Genomic DNA, 20279 nt, shown 5'->3' on the forward strand with positions numbered 1-20279 from the left:
GTGAAATAAAAAAAAACATTTTTCCGTTCGTAGAACTACAAAATAAATAAATTTCTAAAATAAAAGTAGCCTAAGCTGCTCCTTATTACATCCGCTATCTGCCAGTGAAAGTCACGTCAAAATCGGTACTGCCGTTTCAGAGATTAGCCGGAACAAACAGACAGACAGACAGACAGATAGACAAAAATTGTAAAAAAAAATATTTTGATATATGTACTGTGTATACATCCATATGCATTTAGTAAAAATCGCTTATTTTAATATTACAAACAGACAATACAATTTTATTTATTTGTATTGATCATTGCTGTAAATTTTGTACCCTTTTTTCTACCTTTTTATTAAAGGGCGTTGCTCTTGCCTTGCTCGTCTTATTTATTTCAATAAAATATGTTCTACTTATCTTTCTAATTATTATTTCTAAGATAAGTTACTAAGACAATATCCATTATCTCCTACTCAAACATTCCTTAAATTTAATTAATCTATTTATAGACCTAGACATCATAGAAATGTTTTCATCCATTCTCATTAAATCCTGTATACTTACGAAATTAATTTTATTTTTTGTATTTTAATTAAACATTCGACACAACTTAAACAATATTCTTTTATTACAGTATTTACATAAAGCTAAGACAAAAAATTAAAAGACTATAACATCCCACTGCTGGGCTTAATCCACCACGCTGCTCCGATGCGGGATAGCGGATATATCCTACAATGAGTATCTATCGCTATCAGGTGTACATGATAAAAACCGGGACCGACTGCTTAACGTGCTCTCCGAGGTACAGTGGAAAAACCCACAAGGACTGCACAAACACTCAGACCACGGCAAACATCTGTATGGCCAATACAAATGTTTGTTATGTGCGGGGATCGAACACGCAACGGCCAGCGCAACAGCCACAAACCAGTGCTATGACCATTGCGCCAACACGTGGTGGTATATACTACACAAAAATAAAAATAAAAACATTTAATAATTTAAAACATTTATATGGAATTTTCGTATTAATATACTGCTAGGTACTAAAAGAGATCGTTCGAACTGATTCCTATAATTTTTACTTGGTTTCAATAAGTACATGCTACGCCAAGTGAAATTAAAACAGGCACCACTAATGCGGATACTGGTTCAGCCTGTGGCATCCCGCTGCTGGGCATGGGCCTCTTTCTTCATGCAGAAAGATCGGAGCTTACTGCGGATCTACGGGTATGCGGATAAAATGGGTGTACGATACAAGGTTTATTCATAAACCATACGATATTTATATTAATAAAAATTACATATTTCTTAGCCGACTGTAACATAAAAACAATTATTAAGTTACATACCTAAGGAACAGATGACCATTCATAATCATCATCATCATCATTACAGCCTATACAGTCCACTGCTGGACATAGGCCTCCACAAGTTTACGCCAAAAATAACGTGAACTCATGTGTTTTGCCCATAGTCACCACGCTGGGCAGGCGGGCTGGTGACCGCAGGGCTGGCTTTGTCGCACCGAAGACGCTGCTGCCCGTCTTCGGCCTGTGTATTTCAAAGCCAGCAGTTGGATGGTTATCCCGCCACCATTCGGCTTTTTAAGTTCCAAGGTGGTAGCGAAACTGTGTTATCCCTTATTCGCCTCTTACGACACCCACGGGAAGAGAGGGGGTGGCTATATTCTTTAGTACCGTAGCCTCACAGTACATGACCATTCGCGTGTGTTCAATATATTTACATTTTTTCTATGTATTTTTGCGCTTATTGTGGTTCAAGGACTTTTACATATAAAACAGAAACAACTGTTAGGAAGATTACAATTAGACCACAGAACCTTTTAAAGGAATCTCTGTCAGAAGACAAAGCAACCATGGGAACTAATACCGACCACGGTGAAGCTTCGTTACGATCCAAGTTACTCGGGCAGATAGACTTAAAGAGCGCTTCGCACTGGACGCGGCTACTGTTATATTTATAAACAGATTCCATTGTCGTAGCATGGTGCTATATAGCCTAGTCTTCCTCGATAATCGGGCTATTAGACAATAAAAGTATATTTTAATTGGAATCTGTAGTTATTTAGTTTTAGTTATTACGTGCTGTGTGGCTACGGCACTAAAGAATTTAGCCACCCCCTCTCTTCCCGTGGGTGTCGTAAGAGGCGACTAAGAGATAACAAGGTTCCACAACCACCTTGGAACTTAAGAAGCCGACCGATGGCGGGATAACCATCCAACTGCTGGCTTTGAAATACACAGGCCGAAGACGGGCAGCAGCGTCTTCGGTGCGACAAAGCCAGTACTGCGGTCACCAACCCGCCTGCCCAGCGTGGTGACTATGGGCAAAACACATGAGTTCACGTTATTTTTGGCGTAAACTTGTGGAGGCCTATGTCCAGTAGTGGACTGTATAGGCTGTAATGATGATGATGATGATGTAGTTATTATTAGCACGTTCCACCAAACAAATTTTTATAATGTAAGTAACCATAATTAATACATATTGGTAAAAGGACTGTATGAATGTCTTTCTTTAAAGTTTTTTTAATGGTTTTTGCAATCGAAATTTGACATATTTCGATTATTTTAAAACTATTTATCCACAAAAATGCTTTGTTTTTTGCAATCCCTATTAGAATGACAATCCTCTGTTGTTCAATTCATGTGAGATAAATTTTTGTATACATGCAAATTTGCATGTAAAAAAAATTTGTTACTGTTACTATGCAACCCGGCAACCCTTTGTCAAGTATACCTACATATGCTGTCGAAGTCATTCACTATTTTCAGACTATTTAGGGTTCATGTAGCTTTTTCCCTCTCGGGAATCCTTATTTCCACAGCCACGCCCTTACTTAAAACGGTGTTACCGATTTAATTAATATTTTTTTAAAGTTTTTTAACACTTTATTTTACGAAATAAAAAAAAATCAGAAAATTGCAAATGATAACGTTACGATTATTTAAACTGTACGCGTTTGAGAGTTAGCACTAACGAAAAACATCTGTGGGTCTAACTACTGTATCACAAATACATGTCAATTCTTCATAGTTCCCTAACCGCATTGTCCTACAACGCATTCAGTCTGTTGAGCCCCTTTGAGACTCGCGGTTATCGTGACCGCGTTTGTGAAAATCTCAAAAAGAAATTTCCGTAAATATGAATAAAACATAGACTAAAACCGCAATAAATATGTTAAGTCTTTTTAATACGGTTTGACCCAACCATTCGATATAAACTTTTATTTTCTATTTTCTGTAAGAAAGTGCTCTGAATAAATTATCGGCTATATATCTTGCTAGCGTTATATTAGGCTATTATTTCCTTATTCTGTTACATATTAAACGCTGTGTCGCTAGGGCAGTAAAGAACCCTCGTACCCTCTTCCCGTGGGTGTCGTAAGAGGCGACTAAGGGATAACACAGTTCCGCTACCACCTTGGAACTTAAAAAGCCGACCGATGGCGGGATAACTATCCAACTACTGGCCTTGAAATACATAGGCCGAAGAGGGGCAGCAGCGTCTTCGGTGCGACAAAGCCAGCCCTGCGGTCACCGCCCGCCTGCCCAGCGTGGTGACTATGGGCACACACATGAGTTCACGCCATTTTTGGCGGTTTTGTCAGTTATTCTACATGTTTTCAACTAGGCTTGAAATGTTTAAAAAAAAAAGTATTTGATCTCACCATGTTAGAAGAATATACGCTAATGTACAATATCACATTAAGCCTTTAACATCCCACTGCTGGATATAGGCCTCTTTCTCCACGTGGGAGAAGGATTGGAGGTTAATCCACCACGCTGCTCCACTGCGGGCTTTCGGATATGTTCCCTACTATGAGCAACGATCGCTATCAGGTTTATACGACGGTTTAACGTATTCTCCGAGGCACGGTAGGGAGAGCCACAAGGACTGGCAGCCAAACCGGAAAGAAATATTTTTACAAACACAAATATCCATCCTAGGCGGGAATCGAACCCCTAAACCGTCGGTGTTTTGGGTGACTACTTGCACCACTACACCAGATCGGTTGTTATTATAAAATATCAATAATAATAATCAACCAGCAAATACCTGTAAATATTTAGTTCTTATATTGTGCATTGTAAATAGAAATCCGATCGATGGCGGGATAACCATCCATTTGCTGGCTATCAAATACACAGATCGAAGATGGACATCAACGTCTCCGGTGCGAGAAAGCCAGCCCTGCGGTTCGAGCCAAAAATGGCGAAACTTGTGGAGGTCTATGTCCAGCTGTGGTTATATAATAATGTAAAGTGTCATTATTAATTATATTAATAAGTCGTAATAATTGTGTTTGCTCGCAAACGTAAAAAAACCGACTTCAATTACATCGACAAGTAATGTGCAACGTAAGCAAATACACGTTATCAAAGATTACTCAAAAAGTATTCATCAAATCTCGATTAAATAAGACCATATAACAAGCATCAGCTTTCGATTAAATCAAGGATAATCAAAATCGGTAGGTATATCCAGTGAAAAGTTATGCCCTATAATACAACGTACGTTGACGAAAATGTAGTCAAATTGGATATAACGCATAAAATATTAAAAAATCGAAATCGGTTCACCCGGTCAAAACTTTTGAGGTAAAATATATTTAAAAAAAACACAATCGAATTGAGAACCTCCTCCTTTTTTGGAAGTCGGTAAAAAAGAATGTCTGCTTTAATTACAGACTGCCCACAATATTAAATACTTACTTGCTTGGACTTAAATTAAGATGGCGAATAGATTGCAAGGAATTATACTTACCCACAAGATCCCGGGCTTAATCTGGTCTAATGAAGAACAATTTTCCCGCTAATAAATGTTCTAGGGGACCTTAGTGCCTCGAAAGAAACAGTGAGATGATCTAATTTGATGATAGTGGATAAAACTATATTTTTTGAAGTTTACTCTTTAAGTATCGATTTTCATAATAAGGCCCCTGGTATAAAAAAAAATTGAGATGTAAAATCTACTGAACGAATGACCTAGTTACGTTTTGCGTCCCGATAGATGGCGTTATTTGATTCGTTTATTTACAACTAGCGACTCATCCCGTCTTCGCACGGGTGCAATGCTGATACTAAATATACTACAACGTCTTTATCTATAGTGTGAAGCTAGCTTATAGCATGGTTATTAACATAATAATAACAACATTCAGATATGCGTCGTTAGATTACACGTTGTTAAAGAATGCGTTGAGGAAATAAAGGTTCACTCGTACCCCGTAGGTGATAGCGTGATAATATGTAGCCTTTATGTTGACCCGACTTATTAATAATATTCGTGCCAAATTTGAAGTAAATCCATGCAGTACTTTTTGAGTTTTTCCCGGATATACATACAGACAAACAGACAAACAGACAAAAATTCTAAAAACTATATTTTTGGTTTCGATATCGATTGTAGATCACACCTCAAGTATTCTTTTAAAAAAATATTCAATGTACAGTTTTGACTTTCCTACCATTTTATTATATGTATAGATTTGATACGGTATCAACATTTTTCTTAGACTAGTAAGCCTTTTTTGTGACTATTTAGACAGTCGCCAGTCGTGCCTCGGAGCTGACACATACATTTTTTTTTATAATTTTCGGCACAGAGTGATACATATGTGTATATGTGTTTAACTAGGAATTAATGTTGGGATTTATTTTACCGGTTGCTGATACTTCCAAATAATTTATTTATTTATTTTTTACAGGAAGTTGAACACGCCATTGGGGTTTGTTTTATTTGCAATAATAAGCTACAACTTAAATACTAACAACTAAAGCCAAATAAAGAAATAATATATATATATATATATATATATATATATATATATATATATATATATATATATATATATATATATATATATATATATATATATATATATATATATATATATATATATATATATATATATATATATATATATTACTAAACTAAATCAAATATTTTAGTCACTTATCTTCAAAAAAAAAATTAAAACAACTCCTATTATACTGGCCACTTTGTCAAAAGATAACGATAAAAATGTAACAAAGATATTACAAAATTAATTGCAAAGGGATTAAGGAGATGAATAAAAATTGAAGAAATTATAAGAGACTATCTTGTTTCAAGTAAAAATTGTAAAATTTACTTTCTAGGTAAAATTGTATTGTTAGAGGTTTCCTGTATAATGTCACTATTAGTGATTTGGCCGCCTTTGCACTGTTTTAAACGATTACAAAAAAAAAGGAATGTAAAGGAATTGGTAACCTCCTCTATTTTCGGAAGTCGGTTAAAAATATAGAAGTTACTTAATCGTGTCTTATTGATCGTAAATAACTTAAAACCTGCGTATGACATACTGCAGTCAATAAATTTGTAGGAATAGTGTGGCGTTCATATACAAACTTTTTACATCAGAATAATAATCAAACAAAAAATAATTTTGGTAGATGTCAAGAATTTGTATTTTGAACTATTTTTTATAATTTATATTTACAATCTATTAATTCTATTAAATATTATGCCACGTGAACGGTATTTTATTATTCTACTGGCTGTGCCCACGACTTCGTCCGCGTAGAATTTAACAAAATACTTATTGTTCAGTTCGCAGAGTTATAAAATAAATAAATTTCTAAAATAAATGTAGCCTCCTCCTTACTACATCAGCTATCTGCCAGTGAAAGTGCCGTCAAAATCGGTCCCGCCGTTTCAGAGATTAGCTGGAAAAAACAGACAGACAGACAGACAAAAATTGTAAAAAATGTTATTTTAAAATTACCAACAGACATTCCAATTTTATTTATTTGTATAGATAATAAAAAATCGCAAGAGATATCGAAGATGTTATCGTTACTTCACGTTAAATAGCTCATTCGCTAAAATAATAATAATATATTCATAAATGAAAAACAAATTTATTTAAATCTGCAAATCCCAGAGTTCTCAAGACGAATCCATCTTGCATTTATTTTTAATCGACTTGTCACTCGCAGATGCACATTCAAATACTTTTTTCAGATAATTTTCAGCGAATATTATGGAAAAGAATTCTTTTGATTTTTATGTAAAACTAGCTGCCCGGACAGATTTCGGTCTGTCAAATTTAATAATAAAAGTTAAAACAAAAAAAAAACAAATTTATTTTTTATTTTTTAGTATTAAAACCTTCCGCGGGCCTTGAGGAACATACAAAAAATAAATTAGCCGAATCGGTCCAGCCATTCTCGAGTTATGCGCTCAGCAAAATTCATTTTTATTTTAATAGATTATTCATTTCTTCGATACAATTTTTCACTAGAATAAATCATTATAGAAATCACTAGTAGAAACTTTCATTTGTTTATTTATTCTCTGTTCAACGTGACATTGGCGAAATCATCTGTGCTCATTTGGCACTATCGAAAGCCATTTTAGGAAGAAGAAGAAGATCATTTATTTATTGATTAATTTCAAAAAAGGATGTGGTCATTAATACGGCTATACTTTTATTATTTTACCTCATAAGTTTCTACTGGGTGTACTGATTATGATTATAATTATGATACACGACCGACTTGATTAATGTCCTGTGTCCCCTAGGTGGGTAGTGGGCCTCCACAGTGCTCTGCCATCGCGCTCTGTTGTGGGCAATTCTGGGTGCTTCGCCTCGAACCACGTCAGCTCAATCTCCTTCAGTTCCCCGATCACTGAACGCCTTCAAGTCTCCTTAGGCCACATTTCCTTTTTCCTCATGATGTCCATTACAGTTCTTGGACTTGGAATGTAGTCAGAAACTTTTCTTGGGTGTGCACAATCTATGACCACTTGGAGCCCTTTATTTGTAGACCGAGCCTAGTAATAGTGCTTGTCATGCTGTCTAAATTTAAAGCGAGGTCTGCCAAGTACCTTCTTAGTAGAGTACCTAATAATGCGTATTAAATTGACTATTTTTTCGACTACCTACGTTACTGATATTCTCATCTTATCACACGTCTTTGTAAATTGATGTGAGTTTTTTTGTTTAATCACTTCACATCACTTCAGCCTATCGCAGTCCACTGCTGGACATAGGCCTCCCCAAGTTCGCGCCACACATCCCGGTCCTCCGCAATCCTCATCCAGCCTACACCGGCAATCTTACGTAGATAGTCGGTCCAACGGGCCGGAGGACGTCCCACACTGCGTTTGCCAAGACGCGGTCTCCACTCTAGGACCCGTCTACTCCAACGGTCATCGGTCCTGCGACACAGATGACCAGCCCGATGCCACTTCAACTTGCTAATTCTGTGGGCTATGTCGGTTATTTTCGTTCTCTCGCGGATAGTTTCATTTCTAATCCCGTCTTTGAGAGAGACCCCAAGCATAGCCCGTTCCATTGCACGTTGAGCGACTTTAAACTTGTGGACTAGTCCCTCAAGTTCAAAGTCAAGTCCTCAGTTTTGTTTTATATCAAACAAAATTATTCGCTACCACTAAATAATCTCTGAATACACAGCTTTCTTTTCATAACAGTAAGGAACATCCCTCGTGTACAACTACCGCGTTAATTAATCAAGTTCATAAAGCTTATGCTAATGACTATCAAAGTTACTTTATGTGAAACGTTTAATTTAAAAAAGAAACAGTTGTGCCAACAACTTTTCAACTGAGGTAGGGCACAGCAGGAATTTCCTGCTCAAAATATGGAGCAGCCCGACTGGGGTAGTACCCCGACCTTACAGAAGACCACAGCAAAATAATACTGTTTTCAAGCAGTATTGTGTTCCTGTTGGTGAGTAAGGTGACCAGAGCTCCTGGGGGGATTGGGGATTGGGTCGACAACGCGCTTGCGATGCTTCTGGTGTTGCAGGTGTCTATAAGCTACGGCAATCGCTTACCATCAGGTGAGCCGTACGCTTGTTTGCCGACCTAGTGACATAAAAAAAAAACATTGCTATAAAATGGAGAAATCCGTTCGTAAGATGACACGGTACATCTTAGGTAAATACAACAATTAAAAATTTCTTCAAACGGCTTGAAGCGTCTTCGGACCACTTTTGAATCATCATTTTACGAATTTTATCATGATAAATGTGAAGCTACCCCCGATTTGAAATGTAATCTATGCTGAGAGAACTCAGTAAATAATCATGATAATCAGTAAATAATAAAACATATGATAATATGGTACGCGACGTGGCGATTTATCCAGATAAGCTCTTGTGAATTTTCGCGGCAGGCTTATGAATAAGTGTTAAGTATGTGTTTTTGTATTTTTGAACAAATAAATAAAAATGTTTGTGGTCTTTTTTGTGTAATACCCACACATGAAGAAATTATAAACATTTTTAATATCGCTTAATTGGCTAAAAGCGCCGACACGGTGAGTCGGAGGTGCGGGTTCGATCCCCACTGGAACGGTTGGTACTTTTGATGTGATATTAAAAATTTAAATAAAAAAAAACCTTAAGAGTATTTTTAATAAAACGTCAACGCTACATAATAATATTCGCATTCAGCCTGTAATATCTCTATATAGGCAACATCCTCCTTGTAGAAGAATCTTTGTAGTACATAGATGTCCTTCTCCTTCAACCGTTATGAGTTCAGCCACATTTCCTTCATGAAAAGCAACGTCACTAAACCCCACGTAAATTACATTTGCTCATTGCTGTTGTACACAATGAAGAAGTAAATATCTTGATCAAATTCCCGTGATTTCAATTATTATTTTATTAATAGTAATGCTAGATAAAATTATATAATAAATCTATAGTTTTCAAAAAAAAAATATTGTATAAAATTGACAGGTGTTAATCCCGCTGATAAACTGTCACGCAGTTTGGCAACAATTTAATAATTTATTTATGTTTCAAGTATTACAGACCCTACTACAACTTTTAGTTAAGGGTGTCTTCTATAAGATATAGGTTTTGACTAGCCCATTGGCGCTGTTGTAGTGGCCCTGCTTTCTACTCCGTTTGTTGTGGATTCGATTCCTGAGTCTAGCTGTAATATTTGCATTCATTTATATATGTATTACTTATATTTATATCTATAAAAAAAATAGCTAAAAAAGTCGGCTGTTACCTGTAACACAAGCATTTTGTTGCTTACCATAAGAACAGACGACCGCGTTTGTGTGTGTTAATATATATATATTTAATATGTACGATTTTATTTTTGTGTTACCCACACATTAGGAAATTCTAAACATTTTTTTTTAAATATTATATCAAAAATCGACCGTTCCAGCGGGGATCGAACCTGCATTTCCGACTGACCGTGTCGGTGCTCTAGCCAATTGAGCTATGGAACGATGTACCCGCTAGATCGAAATTTTTGATATAATGATTTTATATTTATTTATATTTTCCAGTTAAACTTCTCCAGATTTTAAGCATAACATTTCTCACTGAGCTCTATTTTAATTATTTGGTGCGTAATTGTGGAGACCTATGCCCAGCTGTGGAGCAATAAGCTACAGCAAAACGAAGCAAACTTTGACCTTCCTTACAAAAGGAAAATAAACTGTCAATATTGATAACATAGCCTTAAGCAGTTGGTAAACTATCAGTGTGTCAGGTTATTGACAAAATATCATAGATCAAATATTTACAAACGATACTGTTACACTACAAACAAACCGGAACCGTAGGCAGGAAAGGAAGACATCATTTTATTTACGAACCCATATTAAAGGCTTATTTTTACATTTTCTAGAAAAAATAAAACCAGTAAATAATGTATTAATAGAGATCAAATATAACAATAAATAGTTTCTTATATATTCTTTCCCAAAGTTCGCGTCAAAAATAGCGTGAACTCATGTGTGTTTGCCTGGGCTGGCTTTGTCGCACCGAAGACGCTGCTGCCCGTCTTCGGCCTGAGTATTTCAAAGCCAGTAGTTGGGTGGTTATCCCGCCATCGGTCGGATTTTTAAGTTTTTTACAATTTTTATCTGTCTGTCTGTCTGTTTGTTCCGGCTAATCTCTGAAACGGCTGGATCGATTTTGACGGGACTTTCACTGGCTAGTAGCTCATATAGTAAGAAGTATCTTAGGCTACTTTTATCTTAGAAATTTATTTATTTTATAACTCTGGGAACTGAACAATATCTTTTTGTTAAATTTCACACGGACGAAGTCGCGGGCACAGCTAGTACTAAACTAAAACTTCAGTTGGTATTATACATACATATACTCACATATTTAGCAGAGGGATGTTAACAGGCTGTGATAATTCAAAACATTTCATTAAAATGTCAAAAAAATTTAGAAAAGCTTTAACATTTTGTAATATTTCTCAATAACATCAGGAATATTCCTCACAATCATCTATTAATCGACTGACATGGAACAAACACTATATTAGTGAAAACCGCATGTAAATTTAATAAGCCGTTTCTTAGATTAGCGTGCACAAATATATAACATTTACATTTTTATTATATGTATTGATAATGATGATAAACGAGGCCATGAGTAAACGTTAATCAAAAAGGATTTAACAAGTAAATACACGTCTGCCATAAGCTTTCGCTTTTAATAAAAAAAATGTATTCAAGATCGATTTACAGACGAAATTTATTCTCAATAAGATATTGAACCCAACGATTCGTAGGAATCTTGAAAGAGGAATTGCTGCAAATACATTAAAACGCCTCACAACGTATTTGTAGGCACAATGAGTTCGTAGATTTATAAATTTACAAACGCACATATGAGCCTAAGATTCAGTGGATAGGATTACTCCATCTTGATTAAAATTAAGGAGTTTTTTATTGATTACAGAAAACCTGTAGCTTAAACATGGTGGTAAGCGCAAAATGCTTGCGTGTTATAACTTAGTAATTTCAAGGATATTTGACTGATTGATCAATCATTTCATGTCTCAGAACTATTTATTATGATTTAAGTACAACTGACAAATAAGGCTGTATTAATACTTTAAGGCCGATATTTTAAAGTAAGTTTATCGGAGATACATCAGTGTACCGACGAGGCTCAAGGAATCGGGCGCGAACGAAAGATAGATGGCGCTGTACCAACAAGTACACGCTTCATCTTCTCTGCATCGCAAGAAATCTTCTTCTGTATAATACGTGAAGTAAAAACTTTGTATCATTTTTTACGAAAATTGCGCAGACGGAGAAGTATCAAATTTCGAAGTGTAGAATGCTAATATTTTTTTTAAATTATATAACATTAAATCAATAAAAAAAACATTACACACACTACCATGTATTTGACACACACACGTATATATACTCTTTCGTTTAATGTCTAAATAAATATATTATTATTTTTAGAACTAAATAGAGATAATCAATGACAAAACATTTATTTAAATAATTAATTAATTAAATAAAAAATTGATGGATCACGAAAATAATGTAACTTTAATAATTATGTAAGTATCATATCGTAGTTTTTATCTATTTATTATTGATTTTTCCTCCTTAATTTGTGCACACTTCTAACCGCTGCTACTGTATCGTGTCCAGTTCCCAAAGGTTATCTGGAAGAAATCGCTATTTAGCGATAAGATCGCCTTTGTACATCTTGTATTGTATCTTTCTTTATATGTGTCTGTATTTTGGTGTACATTAAGAATAAATAAATAAATAAATAAATAAATGTAATTAAATATTGAATATTATATCTAGTATGAATGACATTTACTTACGCTTCAGAAATGAGAGCCCGCAGCTTACAGAAGACCACGCCGAGGCTGTACGGGTACTGGTGCCAGTAGACCGAGAGATCGTTGGGAAGACCTGGGAACAAACAGGTTTATCAACAACCTAGAACTTAAACATTAAAATAACTTTGTAACATTTTGGAATTCACATAATACCTACTCGTCAGATAAGTCTAACTTTTCACTCAGGTAGAGCATAGCACGAAATGTCATGCTTAAAATTTGGAGCGACTGGGTACTGGTACCCTTGCCTTATAGAAGATCACCGCTAAATAATACTACTCTCAAATATTGTTGTGTTCTTGTGGTAGTAATTAGATGGTAGGTAGCCAAAGCCCAGAGCTCCTGGAGAAGGTTTTTTTTTTATATAAGTTTTAACATCCATGGGCTCTTAAGTGCCCATGCCTTTTTTATTTACATTTTAATTTTCAAAGCGTTGAGGCGTATTATTTTCAACACTGCATGCTTCAAATTGCGGTGGTGGTCCAAAACTGACCGTGAGAGATATATATACCTATATATACATATATATTTATGTAGGGTAATAATTAATTATTTACGACTATGGTTTTTTCTTTTTGGGGGGGGGAGGAAGGTTAGGGATAGAGTGGTAAGCGCGCACGATGCTTTGGTATTATAGACGTCAATAGGCTACGATATCCGCATACCATCAGGTGGTCCTTGGCCAGGCCAAGTGGCTTGGTGCTTTAATTAATCTTTTTGGAAACGCTTATTGGCTACCTTTGAATTAAAAAAAACCGAACACGTCACTACTTTGTTCGAATTAAACTGTGCGTAACTTGAGTCAATATTACGAACTAGGGCACTGGGTATGTTTATCCTGGAAATTTGAAATATTAGTCTGAAAGGAAGTTATGCGGTATATACAACGTAGGTCGACGAAAAAGTAGTCAAGAGAATATGGATTGTTAGATATAACTCTAAAAGTGTTTGTTATCACATCATCATCACAGCAGCCTTTCGCAGTCCACACCTGGACATAGGCTTCCACAATTTCAAGTCAAAAATTGCGTGAACTCGTGTGTTTTGCCCATAGTCACCACGCTGGGCAGGCGGCTTGGTGACCGCAGGGTGTGCTTATTAGATCTTAATTAAAATTAAATGGGACCACATGACATGCTACAATACCTTTCGATAAAAAAACTCATCGAAATCGGTCCATCCAGACAAAAGTTCTGATACATAAAAAAAATACAATCGAATTGAGAATCTCCACCTTTTTTGGAAATCTGTTGATAAACATTAATAAACATACAAAAATATCATCTTCTTCGTAGTCTAGCTTTTATATATTCCTGAGCGAGTTTTAATATTCCATCAGTAGGTACTGCGCCTTGGTGCTTGTGCTTAGGCGGTAGAGATGGCGTACATATATTAGCGTGCGTCTATACTGATAGCGGGAAACCAAAGCAGAAATAAATGTAATGAAACAAATGTTACATTTTTTATATATTTTAGTTTTAGTGAAAGCTTATTATGACCATAATTTTTTATACGAATTATTGTCACGACAAATAATTATGTCAAGACTTGTGAGTTTGTTTTTTTTGTTAGTTTATAGTGAATACATTTTTTTTTTTTGTTTTTGGAAAGAATTTCCTTATGGGCGTTGCGGAGAGGTACCTTAGCCAGCAAAAAACGTCCGTAACGTTAAAAAAAAGAGCGTAAGATTTTTTTATTCATAGTCATGATTATATCACATACGTATATTTTGGGTAGTCTGACGCCAAGCAGTAGTCAGTAGTCACTTACCGTAAATAAATGTATATAAGTGTGCGCAATTCACGGCTGAAACTTCTGAAAAGTCGTAGGAAGGTCGACCGTTGCAATTTGTTCTATCAACGATGACGTTAAAACAATTCAGTCTCTTACATACTTTTGTTTAAAAGTGAAACAAAATCGCTGAATAGAACTGCATGGTCGCTTCCCTATCCGTCCGAATAAACAAACGGAATGTTTGTCGAAGTTTTTTTGCCGTTTTGTTTACTGAACGCACCCAGAAACGTTTGCACGTGTTCTTGTTACATTTTTAACCGACTTCCAAAAAAGGAGGAGGTTCTCAATTCGACTGTATTTTTTTTTTTTTTTTTTTTTTTTTTATGTATGTTACATCAGAACTTTTGACCGGGTAGACCGATTTCGACAAATTTTGTTTTAATCGAAAGGTTTTGTGTGCCAATTGGTCCCATTTAAATTTATTTGAGATCTAACAACTACTTTTCGAGTTATATCTAATAATGCGTTTTTACTTGACGCTTTTTTCGTCGACCTACGTTGTATTATACCACATAACTTTCTACTGGATGTACCGATTTATATAATTCTTTTTTTGTTGGAAAGGGGATATCCTTAGTTTGGTACCATGATAAGGAAACCAGGATCTGATGGTGGGATCCTAGACAAATCGAGGGAAACTCTCGAAAATCCGCAATAACTTTTTACTGGGTGTACCGATTTTGATAATTTTTGATTTAATCGAAAGCTGATGTTTATCATGTGGTCACATATAAATTTTATCGAGATCTGATAACTACTTTTTGAGTAATCTTTGATAACGCGTAGTTCCTTGACTATATTTTTGTCGATCTACGTTGTATTACTGTTGATGTAATTGAAGTCGGTTTTTTTTTTCGTTTGCGAGCAAACACAATTATCATTTTAATTATCTTCTTTTTGCACGACTACTCAGTTCATGAGTATTATTTTTATTTATGTATGTGTGTATGGATGTTTATTTATTTATTTATTTATTTATTGATAAAATGACACATTATCGACACTTATTTAAAAATTGTTTTCTAAAAATCGTACCTACTTGTACAACGTGTTATGTGTGTATATGTATTTATTTGTATATGTAGCTATATCAGACGGCTGTTACCTATAACACAAGCATTACCTATAAATCAAGCAACCGTATAAACAGGCGACCGTGTGTGTGTGATATATTAATTATTATTTCACTTCAGCCTAATACAGTCCACTGCTGGACTTCGCGCCAAAAATGGCGTGAACTCGTGTGTTTTGCCCATAGTCATCACGCTGGACAGGCGGGTCGGTGACCGGTGGTTGAATTATTATTTATTATTAATTTTGATGATATACTGCTATATAACTAAATTTACGTACATATGTTATAATTATAGTTTAAGGGCCTGTTTCATAGGTTACCATTAGCGCTATTTGACATATGACGGTATTCATGGGATAAAAGCTTATGACATATTCTTTTTTACTATCGAATTTCACTATTCTTATGGAATATTTCTAATACTCGTATTTCTATTCCCAATTATGAAAAAACTTGTAATTTCTTAATTGGGACAAAAGAGGTCCTAATGACCTCTTCTACTTCCAGCTGTTAACGTTTATTCGTAACTTATGTATCGGATAAACTTTATCCAGGAGGGATAAAACAAGACCTTTGTGTTTTTCTGGAATTCCAGCTATCTACGTCCAAAGTTTCATTATAATCTGTTCTTAAGTTTTTGCGTTAGAGTACCAAACATCCATCCTCACAATTTTTCGCATTTATAATATTACACACTTTTATATATTTAGTGGTTAGTGATTAATTTAATGATTTTAAGAATACTATGAAGCATTCAGCCTATAACACCTCATTGGTATAGACCTCTTTCTCCCTATAGGAGAAGGATTGAAGCTTAATCCACCACCCTGCTCCACTGCGGGTTGGCATATATGTTCCTTACTATGAGTAACGATCGCTATCGGGTATATATGATAACAATCGGAACCGATGGCCTAACATGCTCTTCGAGGCATGGTGGGAGACCCACAAGGACAGACATCCAAACCGGAAAGACATATTTGTACAAATACAAATATCCATCCCGGGCGAAAATCGAACCTGCAAACCGTCGGTGTTTAAGGCGACTACTCCCACCACTACACCAGAGCGGTTGTTAATAACATTAATAGAATTTATAATTGTTACATAAAACATGGTTGAGTGAACATAAAAATACTCAAATTTAATTTAAAAATACCCATAGGCGTTAAGTCGAAAACTGTTTCATTTTCTTATACCGTACTATTACGTCTCAACCAATTAGAGCGCGTATAACTTAGTAAATAAATCTGTATTAAGACTCCAAATGAATTCATAATCCAAATCCATATTTTCAAGAAAAATAATACTTTACGAGGCTTTGAATAATTATTTTTGAAAGAAGTATAATCTTTTAAGACGAAAAAGATTCAGTGAGTAGTTATGACGGACAAAAAATCGCTAAATTTGTTTCTAAGCGTTAAACCTAATTTTAAAAATGTATCAAAATAGCTTTGTTCAAATAGGCCATAAGCACCTTCGAATCACTAACTTATCAATAGCATTCGAATTTTAAAAATTAAACTTTTAATTATTTTTAAAAGTGAAGCTACCACCGATTCGGAATGTAGATCCTGCAGAGAATAAATTGTTTTTAAATTTAAAATTGGTAATATCATTCAATCAATCAATTTGGCTGATTTTTAACAAAAAATTTGGACAGTTGCATTTCGCAACCACGTTTGAAAATTCGCAAGGTGTGACAACGTTTGTAGGGTCATCTACTTAAAACTGATTTTAAAAAAAGAAGGAGGTTCTGATTTTGACTGATACGATAAAAATATTGTATTATTCCAGTTCGAATGTATGATTAATTGTTATTTTTAAAATATTGTAAACATTTAGTTGCTCAATATATTTCCTGCGCGGTCTCGCTTTCCTGTTGACTGGCTACAACTAATCAGAATTTAGTTTGGCGGGGACTGGTGTTTAGTACTTTTTGATGAAATAATTGGAGACGATAAACAAGGATCTTTACGATTACCAGAGCAAAAAGCCAACGCTGGTCTACTCAGTCATTATTAATGCAGTGTTAGAATAATGTGAGATCAGTCAATTATACCAATTGTTTGATTTCGTAAAACCAGCATAGTCGTTTTGTGATTATAATAAGAGTCAATGGGTGAATTTTAGATCAATTTATAGTTTTTTTTTTTTAGTTATGTTTAAAATTTGTAAAAAAAAGTTGTAGTAAAGTTTTAATGATAAAAATGCAGTGATGATGTTTTTATATAATTAATAAAAATATTATGTTAACATATTTGTTTTATTTCAATTAAAAAACGGATTACCTACATGTTTGATCCACGCGACCGCCTGAGTAACCTTTAGGTTGGCGAACTCTGCAGGATTAATTTATATGAGATTCCTTACGATCGGTGTAAACCAAACCTTGTAAGAGTTCCCTAATCGACAAGTTTCCGCAGTAATGTCTCTCTTCATTAATTACTTCGAGATCGCGAGCCAATTTCCGACCTTACTCTGAAGTGCACGCCAACTTCGGAAATTAGGAATCTTTGACTTTAGTTTAATGTATTGTTTAGCTGTTTACTTCAGATATTCGTAACAAATGATAAAGTTACAGTAACCGTACTCATTCAGCGCTTTTGAGTATTATTAACTGTGATTTCTTCTGATGCAGAGAAATTTACGTTAAAATAAAATTAATATCGCAAAATACACTTGACTAACACACATTCAAATGAGTCTTTGTTTGTGTGTATGTGTGTGTGTGTGTGTGTGTGTGTGTGTGTGTGTGTCAGTCAACACAACTAGGATGCATACGCAAACGTAAAATCATCTACTTATTTTTTCTATTAAATAATACATTAATACAGTAAATTTTATAACAAATAAATTATTATCAACTTTGTTATTATCGATATTTGAACTAAAATGAATGTACGATAGAATAGCAACAAAAATATACGATAATTTACTATAAATTATACAATAGAAATATGAATTGAATAATAATTTCTATAGACCCTTACGAGACCTTTGATAACGCCTACGCAATAAAATAACTATTTGTGTAAGCCAATATGTAATAGGTATACAATAGAAAACAGTCTCATCAAGGCTAATGTTACGTCAAATCTTAACAAACTCTACTTTTAAACAGACTTCAAAGGAAGGAGGAGGCGATTTTGATGTTTCTTTCATTTATTCGAAAGCTGGTCCTCGTCGTGAGATCGTATTTTAATTTAAGCGAGATTTGAGAAGTACTTTTTGAGTTGTTATTAATATTATGTGTCATCATCATCATTTCAGCCGATCATAGTCCACTGCTGCACATAGGCCTCAATAATTTCACGCCAAAAATGGCGTGAACTCGTGTGTTTTGCCCATAGTCACCACGCTGGGCAGGCGGGTTGGTGACCGCAGGGCTGGCTTTGTCGCATCGAAGACGCTGCTGCCCGTCTTCGGTCTATGTATTTCAAAGCCAGCAGTTGGATGGTTATCCCGCCATCGGTCGGCTTTGTAAGTTCCAAGGTGGTAGCGGAACTGTGTTATCCCTTAGTCGCCTCTTACGACACCCACGGGAAGAGAGGGGGTGGCTATATTCTTTACTACCGTAGCCACACAGCTAATTACGTGTATTGTTCTATATTTGTCAATGTCAATTGAGTGAGTTTTTTGTTTGATATCAAAAAAAACTATATAGAATTACTAATGTAGAATATAAAGGAATTGGCAAAGTAAGAACAAATACGCTTCAGCCTGTAATATCCTACTACTGAGCATAGGCCTCTTTCCCCATGTAGGAGAAGGATCAGAGCTAAATCCACTACGCTGCTCTACTGCGGGTTGGCGGATATATTGCCTATACGAGTAACAATCGCTATCAGGTGTACATGATAACAACCGGAACCGACCGCTTAGCGTGCTATCCGAGGCACGGTGAGGAGACCCACAAGGACTAACAACCAGAACGGAAATAAATATTTGTATAAACACAAATATCCACTTCAAGCGAGAATCGAACCTGCAACTTTCGGTGTTTAGTTACACCATTACACTAGATCGATCGTCAAGACTTAGAACTAATGTTATTTTCCAAATAAATAAAAAATACAATGCTGTCTTCATCTACATTAATTTCAGCTTGAGACTGTCTAAATTCACATTCCAAAGTACTGAGTTGTGAATAGTTTATCCATACCTTCAGCTAAATATAATTATACTCTATTTTCCAAGAATCTAACGTGATATTCAAGATATCTGCAGGAGTTAGAATGTTACAGATATTTCACAATATTTATCAAATATCGTGCTGAAATCTAAATATCAGCGTCAGATTCTAAAAGTTCCATTGAGTCGAGATGACCCAATTCTTTGAACACGTGGAGCTTAATCGAATGTTCGTGTTGAATTTTAAATACTAAGGTCACTTAAGTGTTTCACTGCTAAGGTGAAAAAAAAAGTGCGTGTCAACTCCGACGTACGACTGGAGTTTACTCCTTCAGATCGATTGTCTAAATAGGTACAAAAAAGGCTTTTTAGTCTAAGAAAAAGATTAATACCATATCAAATGGTAAATAAACGAATCAAGTAACGCCATCTATCGGAACCCTATAGGATACCGATAGATGGCGCTACCAAAAACGTAAAGAGGTCATTCTTTCAGTAGATTTTATTCCTCATATTTTTTCATACATGGGCCTTATATGAAAATCGATTCTTAAAGACTTCAAAAAACTGACTGAGACCTCCATGTCTATGTCAATGTCAATAGTTGTC

The 20279-nt window shown here is 35.1% G+C and overlaps 1 protein-coding gene across 1 annotated transcript in view; it reads right to left on the reverse strand.

Annotated features, from left to right (window-relative positions):
- LOC123662810 (neuropeptides capa receptor-like) overlaps nucleotides 1-20279 on the reverse strand; it is an 86304-nt gene that overhangs the window by 53955 nt on the left and 12070 nt on the right. The window contains exon 2 of the mRNA XM_045597606.1: nucleotides 12650-12740. Coding sequence (XP_045453562.1) covers nucleotides 12650-12740 — 91 coding nt within the window. The remainder of the gene's footprint in view (nucleotides 1-12649; nucleotides 12741-20279) is intronic.

Source organism: Melitaea cinxia, chromosome 19 (genome assembly GCF_905220565.1).
Source record: "Melitaea cinxia chromosome 19, ilMelCinx1.1, whole genome shotgun sequence".
Lineage (NCBI taxonomy): Eukaryota > Metazoa > Arthropoda > Insecta > Lepidoptera > Nymphalidae > Melitaea > Melitaea cinxia.